Source organism: Heteronotia binoei, chromosome 10 (assembly GCF_032191835.1).
Source record: "Heteronotia binoei isolate CCM8104 ecotype False Entrance Well chromosome 10, APGP_CSIRO_Hbin_v1, whole genome shotgun sequence".
Classification (NCBI taxonomy): domain Eukaryota; kingdom Metazoa; phylum Chordata; class Lepidosauria; order Squamata; family Gekkonidae; genus Heteronotia; species Heteronotia binoei.
The window spans coordinates 56,577,511-56,602,729 of record NC_083232.1 but is presented as its reverse complement, the minus strand read 5'-3'; the positions used below and the strand labels follow the sequence as shown (position 1 = coordinate 56,602,729).

The following is a 25,219-nucleotide window of genomic DNA, read 5'->3' as shown; positions in this document are numbered from 1 at the left end:
TAAAGTTGTGAGTCGCACTATTCCTTGGTATATATGAGTGGATAAGGTTATAGCAGGTTAAATATCAGGGCAGAGGCAGGGCAAGGGTTCTCCACAACACACCAGAGGCAGGTGTAATCAGCATCAGCTCCCATGTAGCTATCAGCCAGTAAATTACCAAAGGTTAACAGACCAGTTCACAATCAAGTCTTCAGCTTCTCTGGGTTACTTAAGTTTGCATTGTGATGGGGCAGGGTGAGTTAGTCCACCAACATTCACAGTCTGACACACTACCAGTTAGAGGATAATGGCATTTTATTAAGTGTGGGGGTTCCTCCTGCCAAAATAGAAAAGGCCTGGGGGCTGAGCTTATATGCACCACACCTAGAATAGGAACCAAGCAATAACAAGACCCATACTAATCAAACATAGAATACCGCAATGGATTTACAAATGATGTAAATAAATAAAGTTAACAGATACTGAGCAGAGTGCAAGCTTTGCAGGCTTGTGCGCTGCCACAGGTTGCATGATGACATGTGGAAAAGATTAATTAATTTATTTATTGGATTCATTTATATTCCACCTTCATCCCTGATAGGGACCCAAAGCAGTTTACGTTATTCACCTCTCTTCCATTTTATCCTCACAACCTCACTGTGAGGCAGGTTAGGCTGAGAGACTATGACTGGGCGAGGGTTCATTGGCATGAATGGGGATTTGAACCTGTGTCTCCCAGATCCTAGTTTAACACTCTTAACCACTATATCATACTGGCTAAAGATGTGTGTGCAGTTCTTATTCTGATGCCCCTCCCACTTTGGGGTGAAGGGAAAAGGTCATGTTTTATTTAATTTTTTTATGTAGAAAATTTCTCTGCCACCTCTCCAGGGAACACACGTGAGGCATCTTACAAAATACAATATAATTTTTAAAAGACAATTTGTTAAAATCCCATTTTAATAGGCCAGCCAGGACATTAAAAACTGACCAGCTTAAAATGAGTATTAGAATTTTCTTAAGGTTTTCAGTTTTCCTAATGTTCCCCTGCACAGCTGAGTGTTACAAAGACCTGTAGAAGTCTCCCTTTTCTTGGTAGACCCCCCTTGTGATGCTTGAGAGTTCTGGAACAGGGCAACGGAGTTTACTATTAAGGGGAATATATTACTGTTACCAAACATCATTCCTTTCATATAAATGCTCTCCTAAGTAATAACTCACTCACAGCCTGCAGCTCCTGAGCTCTTAAGTCTGAACATATTGTTTAAAATGAATCTCAATAAATCCCAGAATTCTAACATTTAAAGTGTATTTCAAGTGTATTTCTAGAGTTCATAGAGATATACAATTTGAATTGTGATGCCCATATGATCTGGAGAGTCACACTAGAGTATAATCAATTTTTTGCAAATCAAATTTTCTTAAGTGGCTCATATTATTTTTCTTGTTAACATGGCATAGCAGTTAAGAGTGTCAGGCTAGGATCTGGAGATCCAGGTTCAAATCCCTCCCTGTTCTGCCACCAAACTTGCTTGGCTGGCTGTAAGGCAGTCACATACTTTCAGTCTAACCTGAGGATAAAATGGTGGAGACAAGAATTATGTAAGCTGCTTTGAGTTCCCAGGGGGAGAAATGTGGGATGTAAATGAAGTAAATACATCTGTATATGGGTTTGGCGGGTGACACCAGGAGCCTTGATATTGCTTATAGGAAGAACAGCAGCAAGGAGGGATATGACCTATTGGACCAATATTATTTGTTCATTGTAACATGTGACAATATTACTTTCTTTGTTCATACATTTAGGAGCAAACAGGTGTTCATTGCTGAGCCTTAAAGAATTGAAACTTTAATCTTTCTGCAATGAGAAGATTCAAACATCCTTACAAATTTTAACTGTCACATCAGCAATTGCACAAATATTCCACAATGAAAATTTTGTTCTCCAGTTGTAGTCTGGCGTTCATGCAATGCAAATCCTATGCATTGTAAATAATGTACAACTGAGCTCTTGTTTCTAATCCAAACACTCTGCCCTGAAAAAGTGATCTGACCTGTTGTAAAAATATTGATGTTTTCCTTGGTCTTAAGTATTTATGGGCTGACCTATACATTTACACAGGCTTCATGCAATATCCTTGAAATAAGGCACCATAATAGTGATCTCCCCAACATGAAATTCAGTTCAAGCAATGGTTTTAACACTTCAGCATGGCAAGTGACCTCTGATCTTCCCTGGACAGCTAAGCATGTAATGCTAGACGTTTTTGGTTAGTTACAGAGTAGTGAGTAGACAAAGAGAATTTCTGCCTTACCAGAGATCACATGACATGAACTTCTTCTAACCTTACTTAAGAATGTAAGATGTTTTTCACATTAGAAGGTTTTTTCCCCCAGCCAAAAATATGCACAGGATTTTCTATATTTTCTACCTGTATTCTCGTGCATCTTAAGCCATTAACAGTGAAGTCCTATGCAGAATTACTTCAGTCTAAACCCACTGAAATCTTTGGTTTAGACTGGAGTAACTCTGTGTAAGTTTCTGCACTGTAACTGACACATTTTAAGGCAGATTGTTCCTTAATGCACCTTTTCATCTCAGTCTTGGATATGGATGGTGAAAAGAGTTGTTTTAATGCGCTTTACAGCACAATTTTATGCATGTTTACTCGCAAACAAATTCCACCTTCTTTAAATGGCTGACTGCCCTGCATGGGACTGCTGCTGTACTTCAGTATCTAAGCATCTGGGTTTTGTGACAATTACAGCTTAGCAGAGAGCCACACAGCTGCCTCATCACACAGGCAACTCAGTGGGGCTGTCACATTTTCCTCATCTCTTTTGGAAACCCACTACTTGAAATTAAGACTGTCAAGAGCAGCTTTCAAACCTTAATGGGTGGAATGCTTACGAGCTTTACAGCTGTAAGGATGGTCATGGGATAAACTGGAGAGAGATGAATGCAGGGGTTTTAGTTCACTTTAAGCTTTCAGCACATCATTTTAAATATGACATTAAAGCTGTTTACAGCAATTAAATTTTACATAAGATGCCAGTCTGAATATCAAGCCATACATTTTAAAATAAATATCACTTATTGTAACACACACACACATACATACACATATATGATTCCTACTTGCTGTGATGCATGTTTCTTGGTTCTGTATAAGTAATCAAACTTTACAAGCAAGCAGAACCATCTTTCACACTCACACACACGCACGCGCCTTTAATTTCTGAATTAACCATGTAATACTTTTTAGAGTTGAGGCTGCTGAAGCCTGTCACTTTATTGAACTGTTGTTGTGATAGAATGTTAAAATAGAGCAGAATTGCCTGCCATGTCCTTTGCTATGATTTCCAGATGTTAATTTTTGTGCAATTCATTTTGGTTGCTATTTCTCAGTTCCCCAAATCTGAGTAGTTTAATTTGTGTAGTATGCAAATTGGTTTCAAGGTTTCTAAACCAAGCACACTGGACACTTCCGACCACAGTTGCACTATGTTTGTAACTTGCACATCATAAAATTTGGGGAAGGTACACCGAAGAAATAACTGCCCGTTGGCTCATGCTAGATTGGAGTGATCATTCTCACATATTCTGCCTGCCTTTCTTCTCTGGGTCATAAACTGCTGAAGAAGTATGTATGCACACGAAAGCTTATGCTGAGAATAAAACTTGGTTGGTCTTAAAGGTGCCACTGGACTCAAACATGCAGAGCATGTCAGGGTGAGATATGGCAGGCCGCCATGTTCCACTGCCCCAGTTTTGCTGCTTCAGCAGTACATAGTTCTGCATCTGCTCCTCAATTATGTGAAAGTTAAAATAATGCAGGCAGGCAGGCAGTTAAGAGATCCTTGTTTTTCTCTCAGTTGTATGGTGAAAACAAAAGCCCCTCCCTTTAGCTTTTACAGTTTAGCCTTGATTAGGAAGACAACTGATGGTCTCATAATCAACCAAAGTAATATTTAGGCTGCAGTCCCAAGCATAACCACTCCTGAGCAGTCATGTGTATCTCAATAGTGTTTCAAATTAATTACAAACCAGTCATCTTGACTGAGGCTTTTTTTTAAAAAGAGCCAGATTCTTTCTCTTCTAAGAACCAGAGTAGATCTATCTCTTTTCCAACTATAACCAGATCTCCAAAGCACTTGCTTGTTTTTTGTTTTAATTTAAATAGCAGAACCTTAAAGGGTTTGGATTGTGGTGAGGCCTTAGCCTTTTCCCTGTGCCCTTTTCATAGCTCCACAGACCTGCTTTTTGCCCCACTGGAGCAACCATGCAGATAAACATGCAGAATGCTTATCCCAGAAGCATACAGAAGCAAACAATTGCCCAAAGAAGAAAGGGGTGAATCATCTCTGCATCATGAAGGCTCTAAAGCTGCTTGGGCTAATTCTTTTGCAGAAACCTCACTTAGTGGACTGAATGCCTGGAGGAAGTAATGATCCACCAAATATCAGCCAAGTTCATAAAGTATGTTGTAATAACCTTTAGCAGGTCCTTACTATGTCCACTTTGTAGAATATTATATTTTGGATTAATGGCTGGAAGTAAAAGAAACAAAATCCACTGAATTATTCTTGTCATATGTATGTGCTGTTATAGCACTTGTCTGTGTACTAAAGTATCATCAGGGAGCAATGCATTTATGTTGAGGTCTGTGAACACATGAAGCAGCCTTAATATTGAATCAGACCCTTGGTCCATCAAAGTCAGTATTGTCTACTCAGACCGGCAGAAGCTCTCTAGGGTCTTTCACTGTGGTCTTTCACATTACCTCCTACCTGATCCTTTTAACTGGAGATTCTGGGGATTGAACCAGGGACCTTCTTCATACCAAGCAGAGGCTCTGCCAGTGAGCCACAGCCCTTCCCCCATGTTTTGAAGCAAATGCCTGCAGCCTTTGCGGTGCATTGAGGTTTCCTTTGGAAGAGGTGGCTGGCGTTGGCCTGAGAAATGTTCTTGTATCTTTATGAGAGCAGACTGACCTCTCATAATCGGCAGGTGAAGCACTTTGTGGCACAGAGACTAACATTATTACCTACTAATGTTTACAATTCAAGCTGATCTTAATGGCACCATAGAAGAGGCCAGTAAAAAAAAAAAGTCCACCTGATTACATAAAGCTGCATTGCTTGTGTTTTGGTCTCTGTTGTTGTGAAGGCAAGACAGCCAGATTCAAAGTAGAATATGAACATCTGCCCCCTTTTCAAATAGCTCCCTGCTCATTTGTGGCCACATCTCAGGTATCAGTAGAGACACTGCTACCTTTGGTGTGCAGAGGTTCAGGCGTACAAAACACCTATAAAAGTGAAGAAGCATTCCTAGATGTGTTATTAATAAATGACAATCCAGATGTATGTCATCATCGATGCTTTAAGTTCACTGAACGCTAAGAACCTCACTATGATATGCATATACCAGTGTCTTGATAACAAACAGTACTTTAAGTAAGCCATACAAATATAGAATGCTTTCTGTTCTTTTAAAAATAGCGTTCTTTATTTTTTCACATCCCAGTTACTGTGCGCAAGGATGGTATAAATGACGATGCAGTATAGATTTCATATACTGTGGGAGTGCAGTATCATTCAGGGCAACATTATTCAGGAAAGCAATGTGTGTATTCTTAAAAGGCATCTTCTCCACTAATTCATTATCTCTAGTGCAGTTGGACTTGGAGGCTTAATGAAATGTTCATGAAGTACATCTAGGGAGCGATGCATCTCATTTGCTATGGGATTGCTTCTCCTGCTGATGTAGACCGCATCATGTCTATTAACATTGATGGGAGTTATTCCAGACACATTTATTTATGTATTTAACACATTTTTCTTGCCTGCCCATCCAATTCTGGGTCTACACGGTAGCTAACCAGTAAGCTCTGTATAACATCAAATTCAAATAATGGGAAGAAATGGCTTTAAAGCCAACACACATGATGTAGCACCTAATTCTTCAAGGCCTGGTGAATTCAAGGAGATGTCTTTGCAAAAGCCAAAAAGAAGCTAACAGGTCATGTCTCAAGTGAGCACAGTGCTACCACTGAAAAGGTCCTGCTGTTTATATGAGCACTGCATAGGCTATGGAGAATCAGTCTCTGCCCCTCACCCACAAGTCCCAGTAGTAAAATGGGGATACTAGTGATAAAGGCTTGTTGTGGGGGCCAATGTAATAAAGAATCTGGTGGAATTCTGTGTTGGAGTGGTTTAAGCCAACATAGTGGTCTGGCTTTCCTCAATTTACCCTCCCAGTTTTGGCTACAAAGTTACAGGCACTTCCCTTTCCTTTTGTTCTTTTAAGCAATAGGAGAGTGAACTGCTTATGCTTACTGTGGGAACTGTAGAGACCTGTTGTGTGTGAATATATATGTAAAATAATAAATATGGATATTCTCAAACCACCCCCCTTATTCCTGAGGCTTTGTTTTGTCATAGTTGTAGTTGAGAAGGAGGGGAAGAGAGGCTGAAATCCTGTGGACCATATTTTTCCTACATTTTGTGTCCAAGTGAAAAATAGACTCCTGGCTGCTCTACAGCTATAGTGTGAGCAAATGAAATTACCCAAACAAACCAGGCATAGACAATCCTACATATTGTGCATATTGCCATCCTGAGCGCCCTCTAGTGTTATGCAAAAGAAGTTGAGCATTCCTTATAAGAAAGAGTGAAACATTCAAGGCATGCCCTGAAATGCAAATATTGCCGCAAGTCGAATGCAAGTCAGGAAAACATCTGCCTACGACTTCCCATAAACTACAGCGAATATTGTGTTGGAAGGCTTCTCTTTTTAAAATTTACTGCTTCGGGAAGTAGTTAATGAAACTGGAAGGGAAAATTGGTCAAACAGATACTCATTACAATAGGAAGGAAGAATTGTTTTCCAAAATGCTTTATTAACTGAGGATTTTTCAGATTGGTGTTAACTATGCCATGTTTACCTAGCACTGTAAATAATAATGACGTTCTAATGACATAGAAATGTTGTTGGGATGTTTTGAAGATTACTAAAGTATCCATTTTTTAGTAGCAAAATGAAGATGCAAAGTGCAGTCCAAAGCAGAGTTACTTCAGTATAAGCCTGTTGATTTCTGTGAGCTTAGACTGGAATAACTCACAACGGATTGCACAGGTGATCTCTCAAACCAGGCAGTTGTGGAACACTTTCTTTCAAATCAGAAGGTTTTAAATTATTGTGATATTTGACCTTAGCCAGTTTAGTTCTTGCATCATGCCTGCAAAATTTCCAGGGTATAAGTTGCTTTTGAGGGGCAGAGCTCCCTTTGTTTAGATGCCTGTCTAACGAAGGGAGCGTTGATTCTCAAAACCTTACTCCCTGAAAATCTTGTTGTCTGCAAGGTGCTCCTGGATCTAGCTAGCTGTTCTCCTGGAGCCCAGCACAGCAGCCCTCTGAAGCTATTTACATAATGTAGCTGCTTGTCTCGCTAGAGTTACCTACATCCTTTTCCACACTAGTTCAGCCAGTTGAGTTCTTATGGAACTGAAAACAGGAAACCGCTTGCCGTGTGGCCAGAGGCTTCCCAGGTCTCCTCACTGTGTTGAGTTCTGTGTTTCAGTAAATGCCTCTCTCTGTATGGTAGCCATATGACAAAGCATTTATTACTCTGTTATGGTGGCATTACAGAGCAGACAGTGCTCAAATAATCAATCAGTTAATGGTCTGTATGGCAGTTTGAGCGTAGCACATTCATTGTGCTTATGTTCTTAGAAGGATGAGCTTATGGCTACAGTGTGTGTTGCATATTTAGCCAGAACTTAATGTCCTAAGCTGGGTGCTGACGCAAAATATTTTCAAAATGCAGTTTCAGCAAGGTTGGCTTTACAGACAACTGCCACATTTCAAATACTACCTTCCGCTTCCCAAAAATTCTGCAAAGGCGTCCACCCTCCCCGCCCCCGGACTGAAACATACAAAGTGCTTGCTTTGCCTTCTTTTTTTGCAGATTTTCTTATCCTTGTTAGTAATTTTATCATTACTATGAAAAGACATGTTTCTTGCTTGAAAAAAGCTCTGGCATTCAGTTCTGTGCTGCCCTGTGAGAACTTGTACCTGCATGCTTTTGGGAGCAACAGCCTTTTTGAAGTCTATGAGAAGCAGAACTCGTTTTTCTACAGCACTTCTGTTGGAACCAATGGGGTAGGGTGGACTCTCTGTCCCAGAGCTGGAAAATGTTCTGTAGGATGTCTTTGAGTGGCAGTGTATTTATAACCCTGACAATCAAAGCCTCAGCTGCATATACTGACAAAGCCTCTTGTATGCACCTTTTCCTTCCCCAGGCAATAAAAGTACAGATTATGCTAATTTCTACCAAGGTATGTGGGACTGCACCGGAGATGTTCCTGATGAACTGACATTCAAACGTGGTGACGTTATCTACATTCTCAGCAAGGTACAGTGTGCTACTGGGAATAGATAGGTGGGAGAAGATAACTAGAATAAAAACATGCAGCCTTGTAGCCATCAAGGGTGTGGGGGAAACTGGTACTTCCTTTACATCCTTTGCATTCAGTTAGAAGTTCCTTGCACATTCATTATTTTGTCAATGGAATATAATCACATTTTGAAGTGTAATTGTGCAACAGGAATTGCTTTTAAAGCCATGTTTATCTCTGCTGGGAATCTTGGCTTCCAGCCACCAAAGAACTTCCCTCTAAGACAATGCCCTTATTGCATGCAAAAGTTTCCCTTGTCAACCAGGCTGTGATGTGTGTCCATGTGGTTGCTTGCTTGTTTGTTTTTTAGCTTCCTCTTCATCATTAGTTGAATCTGTGCTGATTCAGAACTTTCTCAGTGTCTTCCACATAACAGTTCAAGTACCATCTGAGCTGGGTGTGTAAACTCTCAGATTCAATGAATCATCAAACACAATTTTCTTTTGTGTGTGTGTGTGTCCCATAGGCTAATTTTCTTTTGTATATTTCCCAAACTGCGCAGAATTTTGATCTCCAGTAAGTTGCACAAGTATCAGATTTAAAATTTTCAAAAAATATGCATTGGCCCGTTTTCTGTATTTTAAATATTTTACAGCAGACACAAACATAATGACATCTTTTTAGTCTTGCTTGAGGTATTTCCGCAAGATGTTATTTTCCAGCCATGATTATGCAGATTCCTTGATCCTTTTTCAGTGTTTGCCTGAAGCTTAGGACATGGAGTCAGAAGCCTGAGGGCAGTCTTAAGTGTAATTTCTTCTTGGAACTGCTCTTGGCTATGTGCAGAGTTAGCAAAACTGTGTTGCCATCACTACTACACCATATACCCCTTTTCTTCACAATGGTGACCCAAAGTGGTTTACAGCATTCTCTCCTCCATTTTATCATCACAACAACCCTGTGAGGAAAGTTAGAGTGAGTGTGTGTGTGACTGGCTGAAGGTAACCCAGCAGGCTTCTATGGCTGAGGCGGGATTTGGAGTGAGGCCTCTCAGATCCTAGTCAGGCACTCTAATCACAGTGTCACGCTGATGCCATCCCATAGTGAAATGAAAAGCAGTTACATAGCTGTGGGCAAAACTAATCATACAGCAAGTCATTTTGCTAATTGGAACTCAATCTTGAGCTTCATTTTCAATATATTTCCATAGCCATGAACACAGTATTTAATGCAGTTGAATCCAGCCACCTTTTCTTGTGACAAAGGAAGGAGGGTCCTCTTTGGTCACCAAAGAAGGCCATGATGAGAACTGTGGCACCTACATGTACAGTCATATGGGACTTTGGCTGCAGTGTGCACAGAATTGGGGGAGATGGAGTAAAAAAACTGGCTGGATCCAACCCATACATTCCCATGTTTCAAAATTTGTGTTTTGCCTTGGTTTTGCAATACCCTCCTGAGGCAAGTCACCCACATTTCCATTTTTAAAGACGGAGAATTATATATGGGCCTACCTAGTGCGTCCCTGGCAGAACAGAATTTAAACCCAGGGCCAGCATATACAATACACTGTACTGCATTATTTAATTTTTTTTGTAATTTTGTATGTGTGTGTGTCTGCACCTGGAAGTCATGACAACCTCTGGTGACTGACCCCTACTAGGGGCCTGGAGAATATTCAATGAGATGGCTGAATTAAGCCGGCCTCTCCCCCCCCCCCCCCACAACTGCTGGTATTTCAAGGAGGTCTGTCATCCAAGTACTTGCAGAGTCAACTCTGCTTCGCTTCCGAGATCTGGCTTGCCTTGGATGTCTGTATCAGGACACTATATTGCATTATTAAGCAGTCTTGGTGGTGTACTAAAAACTGTGTGTTGTAGTAATAGAATACTAATTTGACTAAGCAAACTGAGAACAAACATTCTTTAGCCACTCCTATATATTACCAATTGTATTGTGGTTTCCCATGTGTACATTACTGAAAACATTCCATCTTAAAAAGGAAGCATGGGCTGGAGTGAACTCACAGTAGTGTAACCATGGCCTTTCCCCTTATTTTACTGTACTCTGATTAATATGTATGCAGTCCTCTGTAGGTCCAGATAGGCCAGAATTTTCTTCTTTGAAGTAATTTCTTTTCCAAAGCAGAATGTAACCTGCTTTTACTTAGCGTGATGCAGTTTTTTTTCAGCAAAATAAGATTTCCTGTCAGCACTGAATCTAAGGACATTGGACAGTAAAGTGCCAAAGAATAATCTATCTGGTTTTCACTAAATTCCTGTTCAAGGTCTGACTGAGCATTACCAACTAGACAAAGAGTTTGTTAAGAATACAATCAAAGTAAAATATAATCATGAGCCTTCTAAGTTTAAGGACCCAAACAAATATTTCTTAACTCTCTCAGTGAATGTTTCAGCTCTGTAGCACTTGGGTAAATTCTTGGAGGCTGTTTCAAAAACATTTTTTACACCATCTAGTGGCTAAAAATGAGCGATGCAGGTGTGGTGAGGCAGTAATGTGCACAGATCCAAAATGGTGTCATAAATTCAACTTCAGCTTGATCTTAGCTATTGCTTATTACTTTCTGGCCATATATCAGCTGGCTGTTGACATTAATCCTGAGGAAATCTCATTCTGCTGATAAGGAATTAAATGTAAGTATTATATGTTGTAGGGCGAATGCAATATGAGTCAAAAGATAAAGTGCTTGAACATGCACAAAGCATTATTTCAACAGAGAGCATTTAAATAACAACAGAGCAAGTTAATAATGAAAGCCAAAATATTTCCTTGGGGCTCTTGCCAATTTCTTTGTGGGAGTTTTGCCAAAAATGTCATTGATTTTTCTCACCATGTCTTTATACACTTTCTTCTCAATATTCCTTTCCTTTCCTTTTGTACCCTTAGAATCTCATTGACTTACAAATCTTGAGCAGCAGATCTTCTCAATATTAATACTGGAAACAGTTGCAAATTGAATACAAAACCAGTGGGACTGGATTACATATGACATTTGGAATTTTTTATTGCCTTTGCACTGATTAGGTTGATCTGATTGAGTTGGATTGTATTCACCGTTAAGTGCATGTCGATTCATTTAATGGAATTTTTGTACCTCCCCTTTCCTTCTATAGCAGCCCCATGGTGCAGACTGGTAAGCTGCAGTACTGCAGCAAGCTCTGCTCACGACCTGAGTTCGATCCCAGCAGAAGCTGGGTTCAGGTAGCCAGCTCAAGGTTGACTCAGCCTTCCATCCTTCTGAGGTCGGTAAAATGAGTACTCAGCTTGCTGGGGGAAAGAGTAGATGACTGGGGAAGGCAAACCACCTCATAAAAAGTCTGCCATGAAAGCATCGTGATGCGACATCACCCCAGAGTCAGAAACAACTGGTGCTTGCGCAGGGGACTACCTTTACCTTGTCCCCGGCTATACCCTGCTTTGGGGGGTTAGTGTACCCTTGAGAGCAGTGGAAGGGGCACTGGGGTATGCTCTGTGGGGGAAGGGGACCAGCAGAAATTTCACACAAGCACAAGATTTCTGCTTGTTCAAGCAGTTACACTTAAGTTCCAACCAACCCGCTGAAAACGAGGAATTATGCATATTAACTTAACACAAGAAAAATGTGTTGGGTAGTATTCAGTATCACAAACTTCATATCCTGTTTGTCCTAAACTTATGAGTAAAGGGACAAGATTGCCTTTTCTTGTTCACAACCTGATTTTCTATAAACAGAAAGTTCACAGGAGCATATTCCTAGACTTTTTGAAATGATGTTAACCACATATATGTTTATGGATTAATGGAATTTGTAATCCTAGGCATAGAACTACAAAAATGTCATCTTGAATACTTTTTTCCTTATCCGTCAGGTGTTTTCTTGTTTGCTTTATCCAAATTTATGTGAAGGGGAGGGGGAATCACATTTTAGGTGGTTCCCTATATTTGGGAAATACACAAATGGTATCTAAATTAATATTCTCAGGTGACAATGCAAAAACATTGATTTTTTAATTTCACACTTCTGGCAACTTTTACACTTCTGGAACCTTTCACACTTCTGGCAACTTTCTAAAGCCATATGTTTAAAGTGGGTACATAAGCAACAGTTCAACCAATATGGTTGAATCTCCACTCTTTCAACATGATTTCATACATTGGGAATTATTAGTGCACTACTATGGTTTAGAAACCAAACGTGACAAACAATTTGAAATCCAGTTTTGCTTCACTAAAATGAGTACTTGCATTGACTTGGAGTGTGGCAGTTGAGCAGTGCTTTAAATATGTCTGTATGTTTTCACTGGGTTCATAGCCTTTTTGGAGAGCATATTTTGACCTACATACAATAAGAAGTTTTGTCATAAGATGATTTTAGATTGGCAAATTGCATAATTTCATGTGCCAGATGGAAATAATTATGGCATCATGTTGAGTGTATTAGAAAGCTTCTTCGTTCTTCTTGCTGCCTATTATAAGAGAACTCTGGATTCAAGCACTTCCCTTATAAACAGACATTCCACCAACCAGACTTTGAGGCTGGTATTTTGAGAGCAATAAATAACAGTTGTTGGGTGTTGTGTGGCATACATCAGAGAGGATGGCTGAAAGCATGCAGTTTTCCAGTTTCTCATTCAGTATGCGCCAGTTCAAAGCAAAGCAAATGTTTTGAAATTAGGTATATGCATACCTTTTTCCTTGGGTACCTGTGGAGCTTCTGCTATATGTAATATACTCAGCATGGCCTGATTATTTCTGCTATTACACATATATAATTAGGGTCTGAGCAGCTTTGTGCGCAAGGGAGCCTTTCTCTGTTCTAAAACCTTAAAGTAAAATATACTAGATTTCTCCTTTAAAGAAGTTTTTTTTAATCAAAAATTGAGATTTTACACACAGGATATAAGGTTATCCACAGGTATATCTTTAACTTTAACTATTTAGTGAGTTCCTTCTGAGATAAAAAGGTATTTGTATTGTGTGGAATCTAAATTTTGGTTTGTGCTAGTTGAAAAATGAGGTTTGATTATGAGTAATGGGATAGAAATTAGCAAACTGACTTTCTTGACAGTTAGAACTGGTTTATCTGAGATGAAAACTTGCTGTTTGAGAGTGCCCTAGATTGCCATGCATTTGTAAAGCTTATTCATAAGGGAGAAGAATAGACTGGAAGCTTTTTTCCTGGTGTGTTTATGCAGGGAGACCTTGATTTGGCAGCCTCCAGCATGCTTTCTTAGAAGTTGCAGTTCTGTGAGGTATACCAAACCAGAGGATATTTGACCAGCTTTGAGAAGCATAGAATCCTTGAGTTATTGCAAAGGCAATGTTGTCTTCACTCCTTAACCAAAGGCAACATAATTCAGCCATGGTCCTATGCAAATCAGCTTGTGTAAACTAGACTTTATTATAGCAAGAAGCACAGGTTCCACTTTGCATTGATTTAGCTACTCGTAACATGATGGTGATGTCTCAGTAACGCTGTGTCAGGCATTTTGTTGTTCAGTTGCCTTGAAAAATACCCGAGACCCCTCAGTGGTTATTATTAATATATGAGTGGTTATTTCTGGTGCAGTTAATGTGCCAAGAATGGCATAGGAAGGCTATATATACCACTGTAAATAGTAAAATGGTTTCACAATGGCAGCAGGGATGGAGAACACATCAGTAAAAAAAACCTGGCATGCTACCACTTTAAGTAAATGCAACCCAATTTTGGTATTAAATTGGATGGTTTCATTTAACAAAATTTTTGAAGCGCTTCCTTTCTATTTTGTATTTTAATTCATTTCCCATATATGTAACCAGTGTAACCCACCTCCTCTACAGTTTTTTTTAAGGAATTGCCAGCTGTAAATGTATTACTTCTCAGAAGTACCACTATGTATGTGCATTATAGTGGTTGGTATCTCAGAGCTGAACCTTCTGAAGAAACAGAATTCATTTTACTTATTGTGGAACCCATTGAAAGATTAAGATCTTTATTATATCATTAGAATGAATAAACATGTTGATAACAAATATTGCTCAAAAACACTTGGGGCTTTTTAGTTTAGAAAAAAAGGTGGCTGGGGCTTGTGAAATGGGAGAGGGCTACAAAACTACACATTGTGCAGGGGAAGTGGACTGCTAAAAACTTTCTCTCCTATCATAATAGAACTTGAGGTGAACCAGTGAAATCAATAGATAATAGATTTAAGACAGGCCAAAGAAAGTGCTACTTCATATTTCGTGAAGTTGACTCATGAAACTCATTGCCTCTAGATGTGGTGATGGCTTGGATGGATTTAAAGGGGGATTGGATAGATTTATGGAGGGCAGGTCTGTTGGTGACTGTTAGCCCTGATAAATTTCAAATGCTTCAGAGCAATAAGCAGGTAAGGACTATTGCCAGTGGGATCCTGCTTGTGGGCTTCCCAGCATTATCTGGCTGGTGTTTGAAATGAAATGCTGGATTTGATGGACCATTAGAAACATAGAGCTGGAAGGGATCTCAAGGGTCATCTAGACCAACCCCCTGCACAATGCAGGAAATTCACAACTACCTCTCTCCCACTCCCCCAGTGACCCCTGTTCTATGTCCAGAGGAAAGCAAAAAGCCTGCAGGATCCCTGGCCAATCTGACCTTGAGGAAAATCCCCTTCTGATCCCAAACTTGTGATCAGCATTACCCTGAACATGTGAGAAAGGGTCCCAAAGCCAAGCACTGACTTACCCTTCCTGCCCTCCCTCTCATGATCATTGGTCTGAGGAAGCTTGACTGTAGTCTCTTGGCCTAATGAGAGCATCCATATTCAGCCAGGGAAGCTAAAATATTGTCTTTGCTATCTGGTTCAAATCCACAGTTTGTTTCTCTAAAGAAGCAAATGCCTCCTTACAATCCACAACTGTTTTAAATATGATTTGAATTGGACTGAAATTGTTGGCCAAGGCTGCAATCCTGCACACAGTTGAGGAGCTTAAATCATTTGAAGTTCACATCATGTAAACAGTTTAACTGCAAGTAAAGCAGCAGTGTGTAGGGTTGCTGTTACAGTGCAATGCTCTGCAGAGTTACTCCAGTCTAAGCTCAGTGGATTGCACTGTTACACAGTCAGGAATCTGCACAAAGAACTATCCTGCCAGGTTAGTGAGGTATTTTAAGAAGAAACAAATGTGTCTAGCTAATTTAGGTGCCTGTCACAGATGCCTTTACAAATGCCACTCTTGGCTATTCCCTAGTTTTACTCCCCCTCTCCCCAAAATTGGAAAGTATTTTTCTTCTTTCCCTCCACTTCTCCCAAGCACACACACATTTACCTTTAAGCAATTCATTATGTGCTTCTTTAATTTCTTTGGAGTGTTATTTTCATACAATAAAGCATTACCGTTCTCCTGGATCTTGATAGCATTTTTACAGAAGGAGAAAGAAGCTTTGTGTTGGTAATTACCTAACATTGTCGGGAGCTGACTGCAGGCCTCTTCCTAGTGATAACAGAATAACCACATAATGTAGCTTTATAGCACATGATTAATAGAAAATAATTACACATCCTACAAAGGAATGCAATATTTCTTATAAATTGACTGGAATGGTTTCCTGCAGATTAAAGGACTCTTCATTATTTTATCAGGCTCTCTGAAGTGAAGTCAGTTGCCAGAGCCAAAGCTGATGGGAAGAATACACAGTGTACCTGAATACACAACCAGACTGTAGGCTTAGTCATACCTAAAATAAGGTTGAAATGATCTGCTTACACGTGAAGCTTCCACAGTGTTAATTGTCTGCTTAATCGTTCATATTTTGGCCAAAGCACTGTTTGGTTGGTACTGTCCATTCTTTTGTTTTAAAACAGAAAAACTAAAACTTCCTTTTAAATTCCAGATCCCCCCTGAAAATTCTGATACAAGTATTTTAGCATTCTCTTGAGTGACTTGATACATTTAAGGTGGTTTTCCCAAACCTTAAATAGCTTACAGCATATTTCAGTTGCTGTTTTCAATAAAAAATTTAGCATGGCAACTTATAGAACCCAAGGATGTAGAATCTATGATGTGCTCTAATGTATATTTCCCATAAAGGTGAATGTTTAGAATTTTTTTTCCTTCTGTACATGCTTTTGAGTGCAATAACTCGCATATGACTCTCAAGGTGGCCTGAATCAATTCCCTTTTATTGTCACCATAAGTAATGTATTGCAACAGAACAGCAGCATCAAATTGGATTTGGGGTGTGCATCTGTAAGTGTTACAAGCATTTTAAGAAAGTGCTGTAAATACATTAACCAGTTAAAAAGGGGTCTCTCTGCAATTACAACTGCAACCTTAAGGTTAAAGCATTGCATTTCCAGTAATGCAAGACTGTGTTTTTATTTGTACTTCAGATGCCCTAATTGGGATTCATGTTGCTCTCGAGGCTCATTCCACGAATCATAATGATAAAGTAAAAGCATCTGTGTTGGGGTCTTTTCCGTCTTTAGTTCTAGTCTAACGTCTGCAGCATATCCATAAATTAGTGTGCTAGACTGTTACATCACCGTCCGCTTCATCTTTAACATTTTGCTTCGCACTAGAGCATGGAATAGTATATTCCCATCCAGCAAGCAGTGGAGAGTTTTCAGAAAGCAACATGTTTTAGTTTTAATTTGTTTGGAGGCTTCTGAAGTTGGTTTTCCAAAGTGCGCATTGTTTTCCAGGTTCCTGAAAATGGCTATGTTGTAATTGAGTGCAGAACTTTCATTCTCTCCCATTCATCATAAAAAGCCATACCGATCACTTAATGAAAGCTCTCCCACCAACCTCATGTTGTTTCCTTTTTGTCCCATCTATGGAAATTTTCTCTCAACCACATACCCCAAATGGTGAGTTTCCCTCCCCTTGTCCTGGAAAGCTTTCTTGGCTGGATTCGTCAAGCACAGGTGAGGGCTGGCATCATGAGTGATTACTTGGTCTTTATGTCTGCCGAGACATGGATTTGTGTATTTAAGTCAGCTAATGTGGAATAAAACATGTGTTTATTAAACAAACACACACAGCTGGAACATCTGAACCCCCTAGTGAGACAACAAGTTCCTCTTGCCTTTAAGGGTTTTGGCCCCAGAACAATCGCTCCCAATGCTGCAGCAGGAGTAATTCTCATCCTCGCAGAGCAGCCCAATTGCAGTATGCTTGGATGAACCAGCATCATTCACTGCAATGGGGAAAGGGGGAATACACTTATTCGTTGGAGCTTCTTTTTATTCCCCTGAAGGCATACAATTTGGAAAACAGAGCCTGGGCATGCTTCATGTTGTAGATGCTTTGCTAATGAGTGTATTCAGTGCATCATGTGGCCCTTTTTTGCCTGCCTTATGTTTTTAATATTGTAAGCACCACAGAAGAATTTGGTCGTCATCGTCTTTTCTTTTTTAAAGCAGTGTTACATGCATAACTGGAAAACTTCTGCAGAGAAGTAATCGGCCAACTTTGGTATTTGGGCCTAAATTTTTAGCATTTCAACACCACACTGGAAGCCAGGTGAAGTCCTTCACAGAAGAAGGCTGCAATGTGCTATAAGAAAGTAGACATTTTCTGGCTTGTGTGAACAGTAAAACAGGCAGAGTGGGTGTGTGGACTGAAAACTTGAACTGTGGGAGATGTATGTGGGGAAAAGAAATATTGCATTAGAATCCAGACCCTTAAAAAAAGCTGTTGCAGGAATATAAGTAATTTTGAGCTTTGGAACATCCACCCCATTAAATGTATCAGAAAAAGACTGGTAATGCTAACTCTGTGTTTGTGTGTGTGCTTTCCTAGACTCATCTATGGCCATTGTCTAGTTTCTCACAAAGGCCTCCATTTCAACACTGACTTCAGTGACCAAGCAGTATAGGAAGCTGCAGTTTAGCCACTGAAAGTTACTGAGCTGCTGTTAGGATTGATCTTAATAATATTTCCCTTAGAGGGACAAAAAAAAATTAAATTTGGGTCCTGCACTGCTTTTATGCGGTATTGCTTCTGGAAAATACTATTTCCTTAAACTATTATATATTTGTTTTGCTTCAGATTTATCTTGCTAAGCCTAAACAAATTTCAGACCAAAATACATTAGTCAACTGTCAAGCAGATGAAAACTGTGATAGAATTTTTGGCATAATGCAGCGGTAGATTTTGAGAAGGAGCGTTTGAGAAGGTTGCGTGGAGAGCATTAATCTAGTATCATGACTTAAATGTTGCATTCACTAATCCAGGTACTTTACAGCTTACGGCTATATTGCTGAATGGATCCCAGCTGATCTCCATAGCTCATTATAAAGTATTAGTTTTCAAACAGCAGCTGTTCCAAAGGTTTTGTTTGAAAGAATATTAAGGAGGAGAGCTGAAATATGTTGTAGGGAATATGAAATAGTATGAGGGAGGAAAGTAAGTGGTTTAGAAACTGTTGGCTTAGAAATTTATCTAATAAGTTGCAAGAAACATTATATAAGTTGCAGAAGAAGCTTAAAAACTGGATTTTAATTAATCAGATATACTACAGAAATTTTTAAACACAAATATAGAAGCAGGGTTTCTATTAAAATGGCTGACACCTGTGTGAATAACAAGAGTTCCAAACTGGGCCACCTACTGACTAGGCAGAGATTTTTATACTGGTGCAGCTCCCCAGATATTAAAAGGGGGGGGGAGGCTATACATTAATCTCTGAAGGGGGGCTCAAAAAGAGAATGTATGTCCAAAGAGGTAGAATTCTGTAGAGGGGAGATTTCCAAATTTTTCCTATCCATGATTCATTCCTATCCACAATTCATTTTGGAGACCCCAGCCTTGTTTCTACTACTATTCTGTTGCTTTGCTTGTTTTTGTTTTGATTGTTTGACCTTACATTGCACAAATACATGTTAATATTTCTTTTCCATTCTTTTTGCTCATTGGGTGAACTTCAGCCTGTTGTAGGAAACTACCGGTAGTTAGTAATCCTCCCCCTCCCTGGGCAGAGTAACAGCTAGTCTTTTTAAAATGTAATTTGCTTCTTCGCCTAACTACATTTCAGGTGCTTCAGAAACACATAAACACGCAATTCCTTAATGTTTTAATTTTCCATTCATGCTCTTGTAACAGTATGTAAGGAGGAAACTTAAGGAGTCACATGCAAAACTCTATTGCATTTATATCAGACTAAAGGTTAATATTGCATATTGTTTTCAATTAGGAGTACAATAGATTTGGCTGGTGGGTAGGAGAAATGAAAGGAACCATTGGCTTGGTGCCTAAAGCCTACATAATGGAGATGTATGATATTTGAGAGGCCCGGGTAAGTACATTTTAATTCAATCTTCTGTAATGGCTTATATGTTCTCTTGTTCTCTGTTTCATACAGATTTCTTTTCCTGGAACCTTAGCAGAAGTTTTGTTAACAAGGACTACAGCAAAAAAAAAAAAATTAAGAACAGTCCGATCTCTAGTCTTATATCAAATAAATTAATTAGTGATGCTCTTACACCTGCAAACAATTTTTGTGGGTGCATATAGACATAATATTAAATTATTAGGTACAGATTTTTCTTCCCTGAGCCAGGCTCTCTGAGGTCATTATAGTGTAAGTCACCACCAATCTTTATTTTAAGATACATATGGAGATAGATAAATGTGTTCCCTTTTGCCCAAGGTGCATTGAAGGCAGCTAACAATTCATAATAGCAAAAACACAATAGTAAGCTGAGTTTAAAATATAGTCTATAGTACATTATTAATTTAAACTTTCACCTCTGAGTGGAGTGGGCTTGCAAATTTTTGCAAGAAAGAGGCATGGGAAAGAGAGTGGGTTTGTGATGTTACTGGTGACAGCCAGTGATGCCTAGTACCTTTTTGGTTCCTGTTTCAAAGTCACAGAACTGTGTTAGAGAGCTCTAGAAGCATGATCATTTACTTGAACAAGTGCTGTGAGTGTGTTTTCACACCAGTCCTAGCAATCAAATGTTACCTTTGAATGCATCCTGAATCTATTATGTACATTCTGGGCATGATCCAGTAGATGTTGTGCACTTTGAAGTACTTATTTTGATGAGAAAGATTTAATCAGTACTTAACCTTCCTATGGAAATCTATAGGTGCTATAAAAGTAGCATTGCACCCTTGGTTTTCTATATACTATGCGTTTCCACTTAAACAACTTTTTCTGTACTCATATGATAAGTAACAATATTTTTTTGCAATAGAATATCCATTACTGCACCGTCTATTACACAAGCTCTATATATTCCCCAGTTCTATAGCACACATTCTCATGTGTCCCAAATTCTTATTATATGAATAATTTAAATGGCTTCCAGGCTATTCATATCAATGAGGAGGTAGTTATGGCACTTACTAGGACTTGTTTACGTAATCAGGTGTTGGTTTGGGATCATGCTGCCTTTGAAACCATCCATGAATGTTTGTACTTGTACATTATCTTTGGGTAGATCAAATATGGAAGTAGCACTTGATCATTCAAAAATTTAATTTAGCCATAAGTTTTACTCCATGATCTTGAAAATAAAACCTATCAGATGAAACAGGGTAAAGGACTCATGATGGAGGAGGATCCACCATTTTGTGACAGAGTCCTTGTAGGCAGTCATTGGATGCCATCAATAATTAGGGACACAACACAGAAGACTAAGGGGGTTTCTTTTCTGGAATGTGCAAGTGGTTTTTTTAAAAAGGACAACATTCTGCATTAAATCTTTTTATTCTTTAAAAATGGAATCCACGTTTGTGATCATTGGTCATAGAAATAATTGCCTAGTTATGCACTTAGCTGGTGTGTGTACATAGAGATTCTATGGGTGTCTTTTACTGCTTTGGTGTGAGGTGGTATGACTTGTTTTCTTATCCATAACTAACTGCATTCTCCTCCCCCTTTCAGGCACATTCTACAAATTACACAGATTAACACAGACCTTTCAAACAGATGCCAATGCAGAATATCTCCATTGCTAGCTTGCAGGTACATAAATTTTAGGAAGTGCACAACCCCCAGTATGCTAGACATCAAGCTTCCTCTGTGTACTGTGTAAGTTCAGTCACTTTGTTGATGGAGCCATACAATTAGGCATTTATTTATACTTTTGTAAACTAGGCATAGTGCAGTGGGAACATAACCTGTATAAATCAAGCTGTAATGAATGGAAGGAAGATGTACAAGAATTCTGGAGCATCTTTCATTCATTCAACATGAATTTTAAACTGATCCCTCTTGCTGTCCTGCTGTAATATCAGTTTGATCTGCAAGCAATTAAGAGGAAGATGTTATTTAATTTCATGCCATGAATGGCTTCAAATGCACATTGCCACTCATTAAACATCTATTAAAGGGACAAGACATTTTTCCCTGTCCATTTGGCACCTTTAGTTATCAGATGTTCCCAGTGGATTATGCTTGTACTTTGAGAATCTCAGTGGATTGCGCTTCTACGTTTTACATGTGTTGCACAGCTACGGATATTTCTTTGCTGGTTTTTCCCCAGTTCCTTTGTGATGGTACTTTTAAATATTATTTACAGACTTTGTGTTTTACTAGATTCTGATAAATATTTTAAAGAACTAAGTGAAATTGCTGTAGAAGATCATTTTTAATGTAAACTATAATAGGATAGTTGTTTTTAATGTAATTGGAGAAGCACTGTTTGGCATTAATCATTTTATATAACAAAGACATCATACATTTCCCTTTCACAAAATCAGATCTTCAGTAGTATAGGTATGTCTTAGCAAAAACAATATTGTACTTCATCTGTCCTCAGATGGTAAGATCCAATCAGCTAGCTAATGAGGGTATTATTTATACATTGAAGGTGCAAATGTGTTGAATAAGAAAAGGAAGGTATCCCTAAATCTTAACTGTCTGTTAAACAACATGAATAAATAGCATTTGTCATAGTTTAATTAGTCTGCACGTAGTAACAGGTAAAGTCTTAAACTGCAGAGCTTTTTTAAAAATTGTGTTTGTCAAAGGAGGGAAGAGACAATAGCTTTACAGCCAGCACTATCAGCTTCCTAAGTACAAAATGCAGATAAATTTTTTTGAACAGATGTTCACAAAAACGCATTGAATGATATTCTGTTCTGCTGGTCACACAGCTGTTAAAGGATATTCAGTTTTGTACAAATTGGAAATGTCAGGTACACCGGCTTAAAAATACGTTTTAAAAGCTTTCCCTCTGAAAAAGAGAAATGTATCTATCAATATTTTATCAGTGACAGGACAGGAAATTCATAATATATGTAACACTTTGAGATAACTGGCGAGGTGAAAAACCTGATTGTGTGCCCCAAAATATGAGTATCTTTTTGGGGTGATAGCCCATAAAATGTTGATTTAATTAATATCTATTTTTTTTAAAAAAGTATACCATATAAAGCTGCATTGAAAGTTCTTCCATTTTATTTTTCAAGCCAAAACAAATGCTTTCAGGAATGGGGCAAAATGGTCTTCACAAAAGTACTCTTACAGTACTGTGAATATACGCTTTTCTTGTTTCTGGCATTGTTTTCTCTGCTTCTTTGCCATTTTGCTACATGGTATTTCTAGGCTACTCACATGGCTGATACTTAGCCAACTGAGGCTCATTTAGTGAAAGGATGATGTCACAATATTATGCAGCCAATCAGAGTGGCTACATGATATTGTCAGTGATGGCAGTGGAGTAAGTTGAGAGTGAGGACAGTGCTTTTTGTGAATGACCCCTGAGGTCTGGATCAGGACATTAATCTGCTGGATTGGGGGTGGTTGTGGGGGAAGCAATTCCTGTGTTAGTTTATTAGAACCTATTCCCTCACTTTCAAACTAATATTTTTGGAAGCTTTTATTTTGCTGGACATGTCTGATTCTTGATTGTTGTGCAAGCACAGTATGGCTCAGGAACCCAGCAAGTTAGTGTCAATTAACTCTTAATTCTGACTTTTATCACAAATGATCAAATGAAATGATCCCGAAGCACTGTTTAAACCGTGCATTATATATTTCTTTCAAGAGCAGCAGAAGACTGGTAGTGTCAAAGTCATTCCCAGTTGCAAACACCAAAGGAAGTATGTACAGCCTCCAGTTCTGTAGTTTTGGAATCTAATGCCAATTAGTTAACCAAGATTGTACTCAATTAACATGGTCAAGTGAAATAGTCATCTACTGAAACAAAGACATTAAAACAGCTTTTTAACTACGGTTGTCCTTTGCTTTTTACAGTCGCCACACTGCATGTATGAACTGAGGCCCAGTTTAACAAGAGGATTGCCAGTTAGTAAAATAGTTCAGATGTAGGCGGGACAGTAGCATGAGAAAATAAACATGCACATACACAAGCAGGGTATTTGCAGGTTCCCATCCGTATACCCCCTTGCTGGTCTCTGCTTCCTCTCCTGTTGTTGCCCTTTCTTATAGGGCTGGGAACTGCCTGCCTGCTTCCACCCTTCTCTCTTCACTATGTCACCGCAGCACAGCCTCTCACTCCTTCACCCACCTTCCCCTCCGTTTAGCCACTCCTTGCTATTTTTTAAGTTGCTTGGTTGTCTTGCTAGCCCCTCCCCCCTTAATGCCAACTGTAATCTTGCAAGATACCAGTCAGCATTTTTTAAAAATTTGTGATATGTGCAGGAATACTCATTGCTTCTGTTTTACTTTTTTTTAAAGCCCCCCTTTTTTTGTTCCAGCGTGCAGATTTGTTGCTCCATACTTCTTTGCAAACATTTGTGTACACACACAAACACACATCTTTCATTGAGAAAAGGGCCTCCAACTTACTTTCTATGTAAGATTAATCTATATTTGCATATGAATATTCCCCAAGGAAAGTCAGCTTGTTATGGAAAAGAGTGCTCTGTATATGAGGTTTGCCCTGCCACCATAGGAAGGCATTCGAACATGTAAATCCACATTTGCAGTCTGGAGTGGTGGCAGTTTTAGTTTGGTTTGTTCTTTGCCAGACGGGATTTGCACCACAGTTTGGCCTATTTCAATTGCTACGTCAAATAGAATTATAGAATCATAGAGTTAGAAGGGACCAGGGTCATCTATTCCAACCCCCTACAAATGCAGGAAACTTACAAATACCTCCCCCTAATAGTTGTTGCTTTTTTGGGGGGGGGGGGATAGAAAATAGACCCTGAGTGTTGTTCAGGATCATTGATGGACCTTTATTTCAAGAGGGAATTTCTCTACTAAACAAGAATAAACGGCCTCTGCAAGTTGATGGGTTTGAGATGAATTTCTGAGATACAATGATTGCTTTCTAACAAACACAGAACTTGCATCATAGCTGTCTAATGCCTGTGTCAATTTATATGGGAAGAAGAAAATATGCATTTTGTATTACACAGGACTGCCGGTAGATGGCAGTAGACTTTCACAGCATGTTGGACTCCTGAGAAACCCATCCCCCACCAATGTTCGTCATGCTCAAATGAATCTTTTGCAACTTAAAATATTTGGAGCACTCCCTTCCCCTTTTCATGTAAATCCAGGAGAGGGAGTCCTTAGCCAACTGATGAATGACAGACTGTGCAAACCATTTTTCCCACTGGAAGGCCAATATAGACAGCAGCAGTTTTATTATTTTCATAACCTTTTTCTCACATACTGCAAAGTGATATGTTAGCAAACACACACACCAAAAATGAAGATATTACAAAGGTGTTGTATTCCCACCTTTTCCACCAAGTATGCCCTGGAATAAACCAGCAAAATAAAATGTTTGCATTGATATCTTGACAAATACCATAACCTTTTTTGGGGGGGAGAGGGGGGGATGAGAGGATTCCCCATTAATATGACTCCACCAAAACAGAATGTTGCAAAATATGCTAATTGCTTTGTTCTCAATGTTTACTTATATTTCCTTTGTGTTCCTCTGAA

General features: G+C 39.1%; 1 protein-coding gene across 1 annotated transcript in view; it reads left to right on the top strand.

Moving 5' to 3' along the window:
* Nucleotides 1–19,766, top strand: part of SKAP2 (src kinase associated phosphoprotein 2) — a 151,148-nt gene extending 131,382 nt beyond the window's left edge. Inside the window, exons 11-12 of the mRNA XM_060248678.1 lie at nucleotides 8,284–8,396; nucleotides 19,541–19,766. Of these exons, the coding sequence (XP_060104661.1) occupies nucleotides 8,284–8,396; nucleotides 19,541–19,633 (206 nt within the window). The 3' untranslated portion in view covers nucleotides 19,634–19,766. The remainder of the gene's footprint in view (nucleotides 1–8,283; nucleotides 8,397–19,540) is intronic.
* Nucleotides 19,767–25,219: the final 5,453 nt, after the last annotated feature.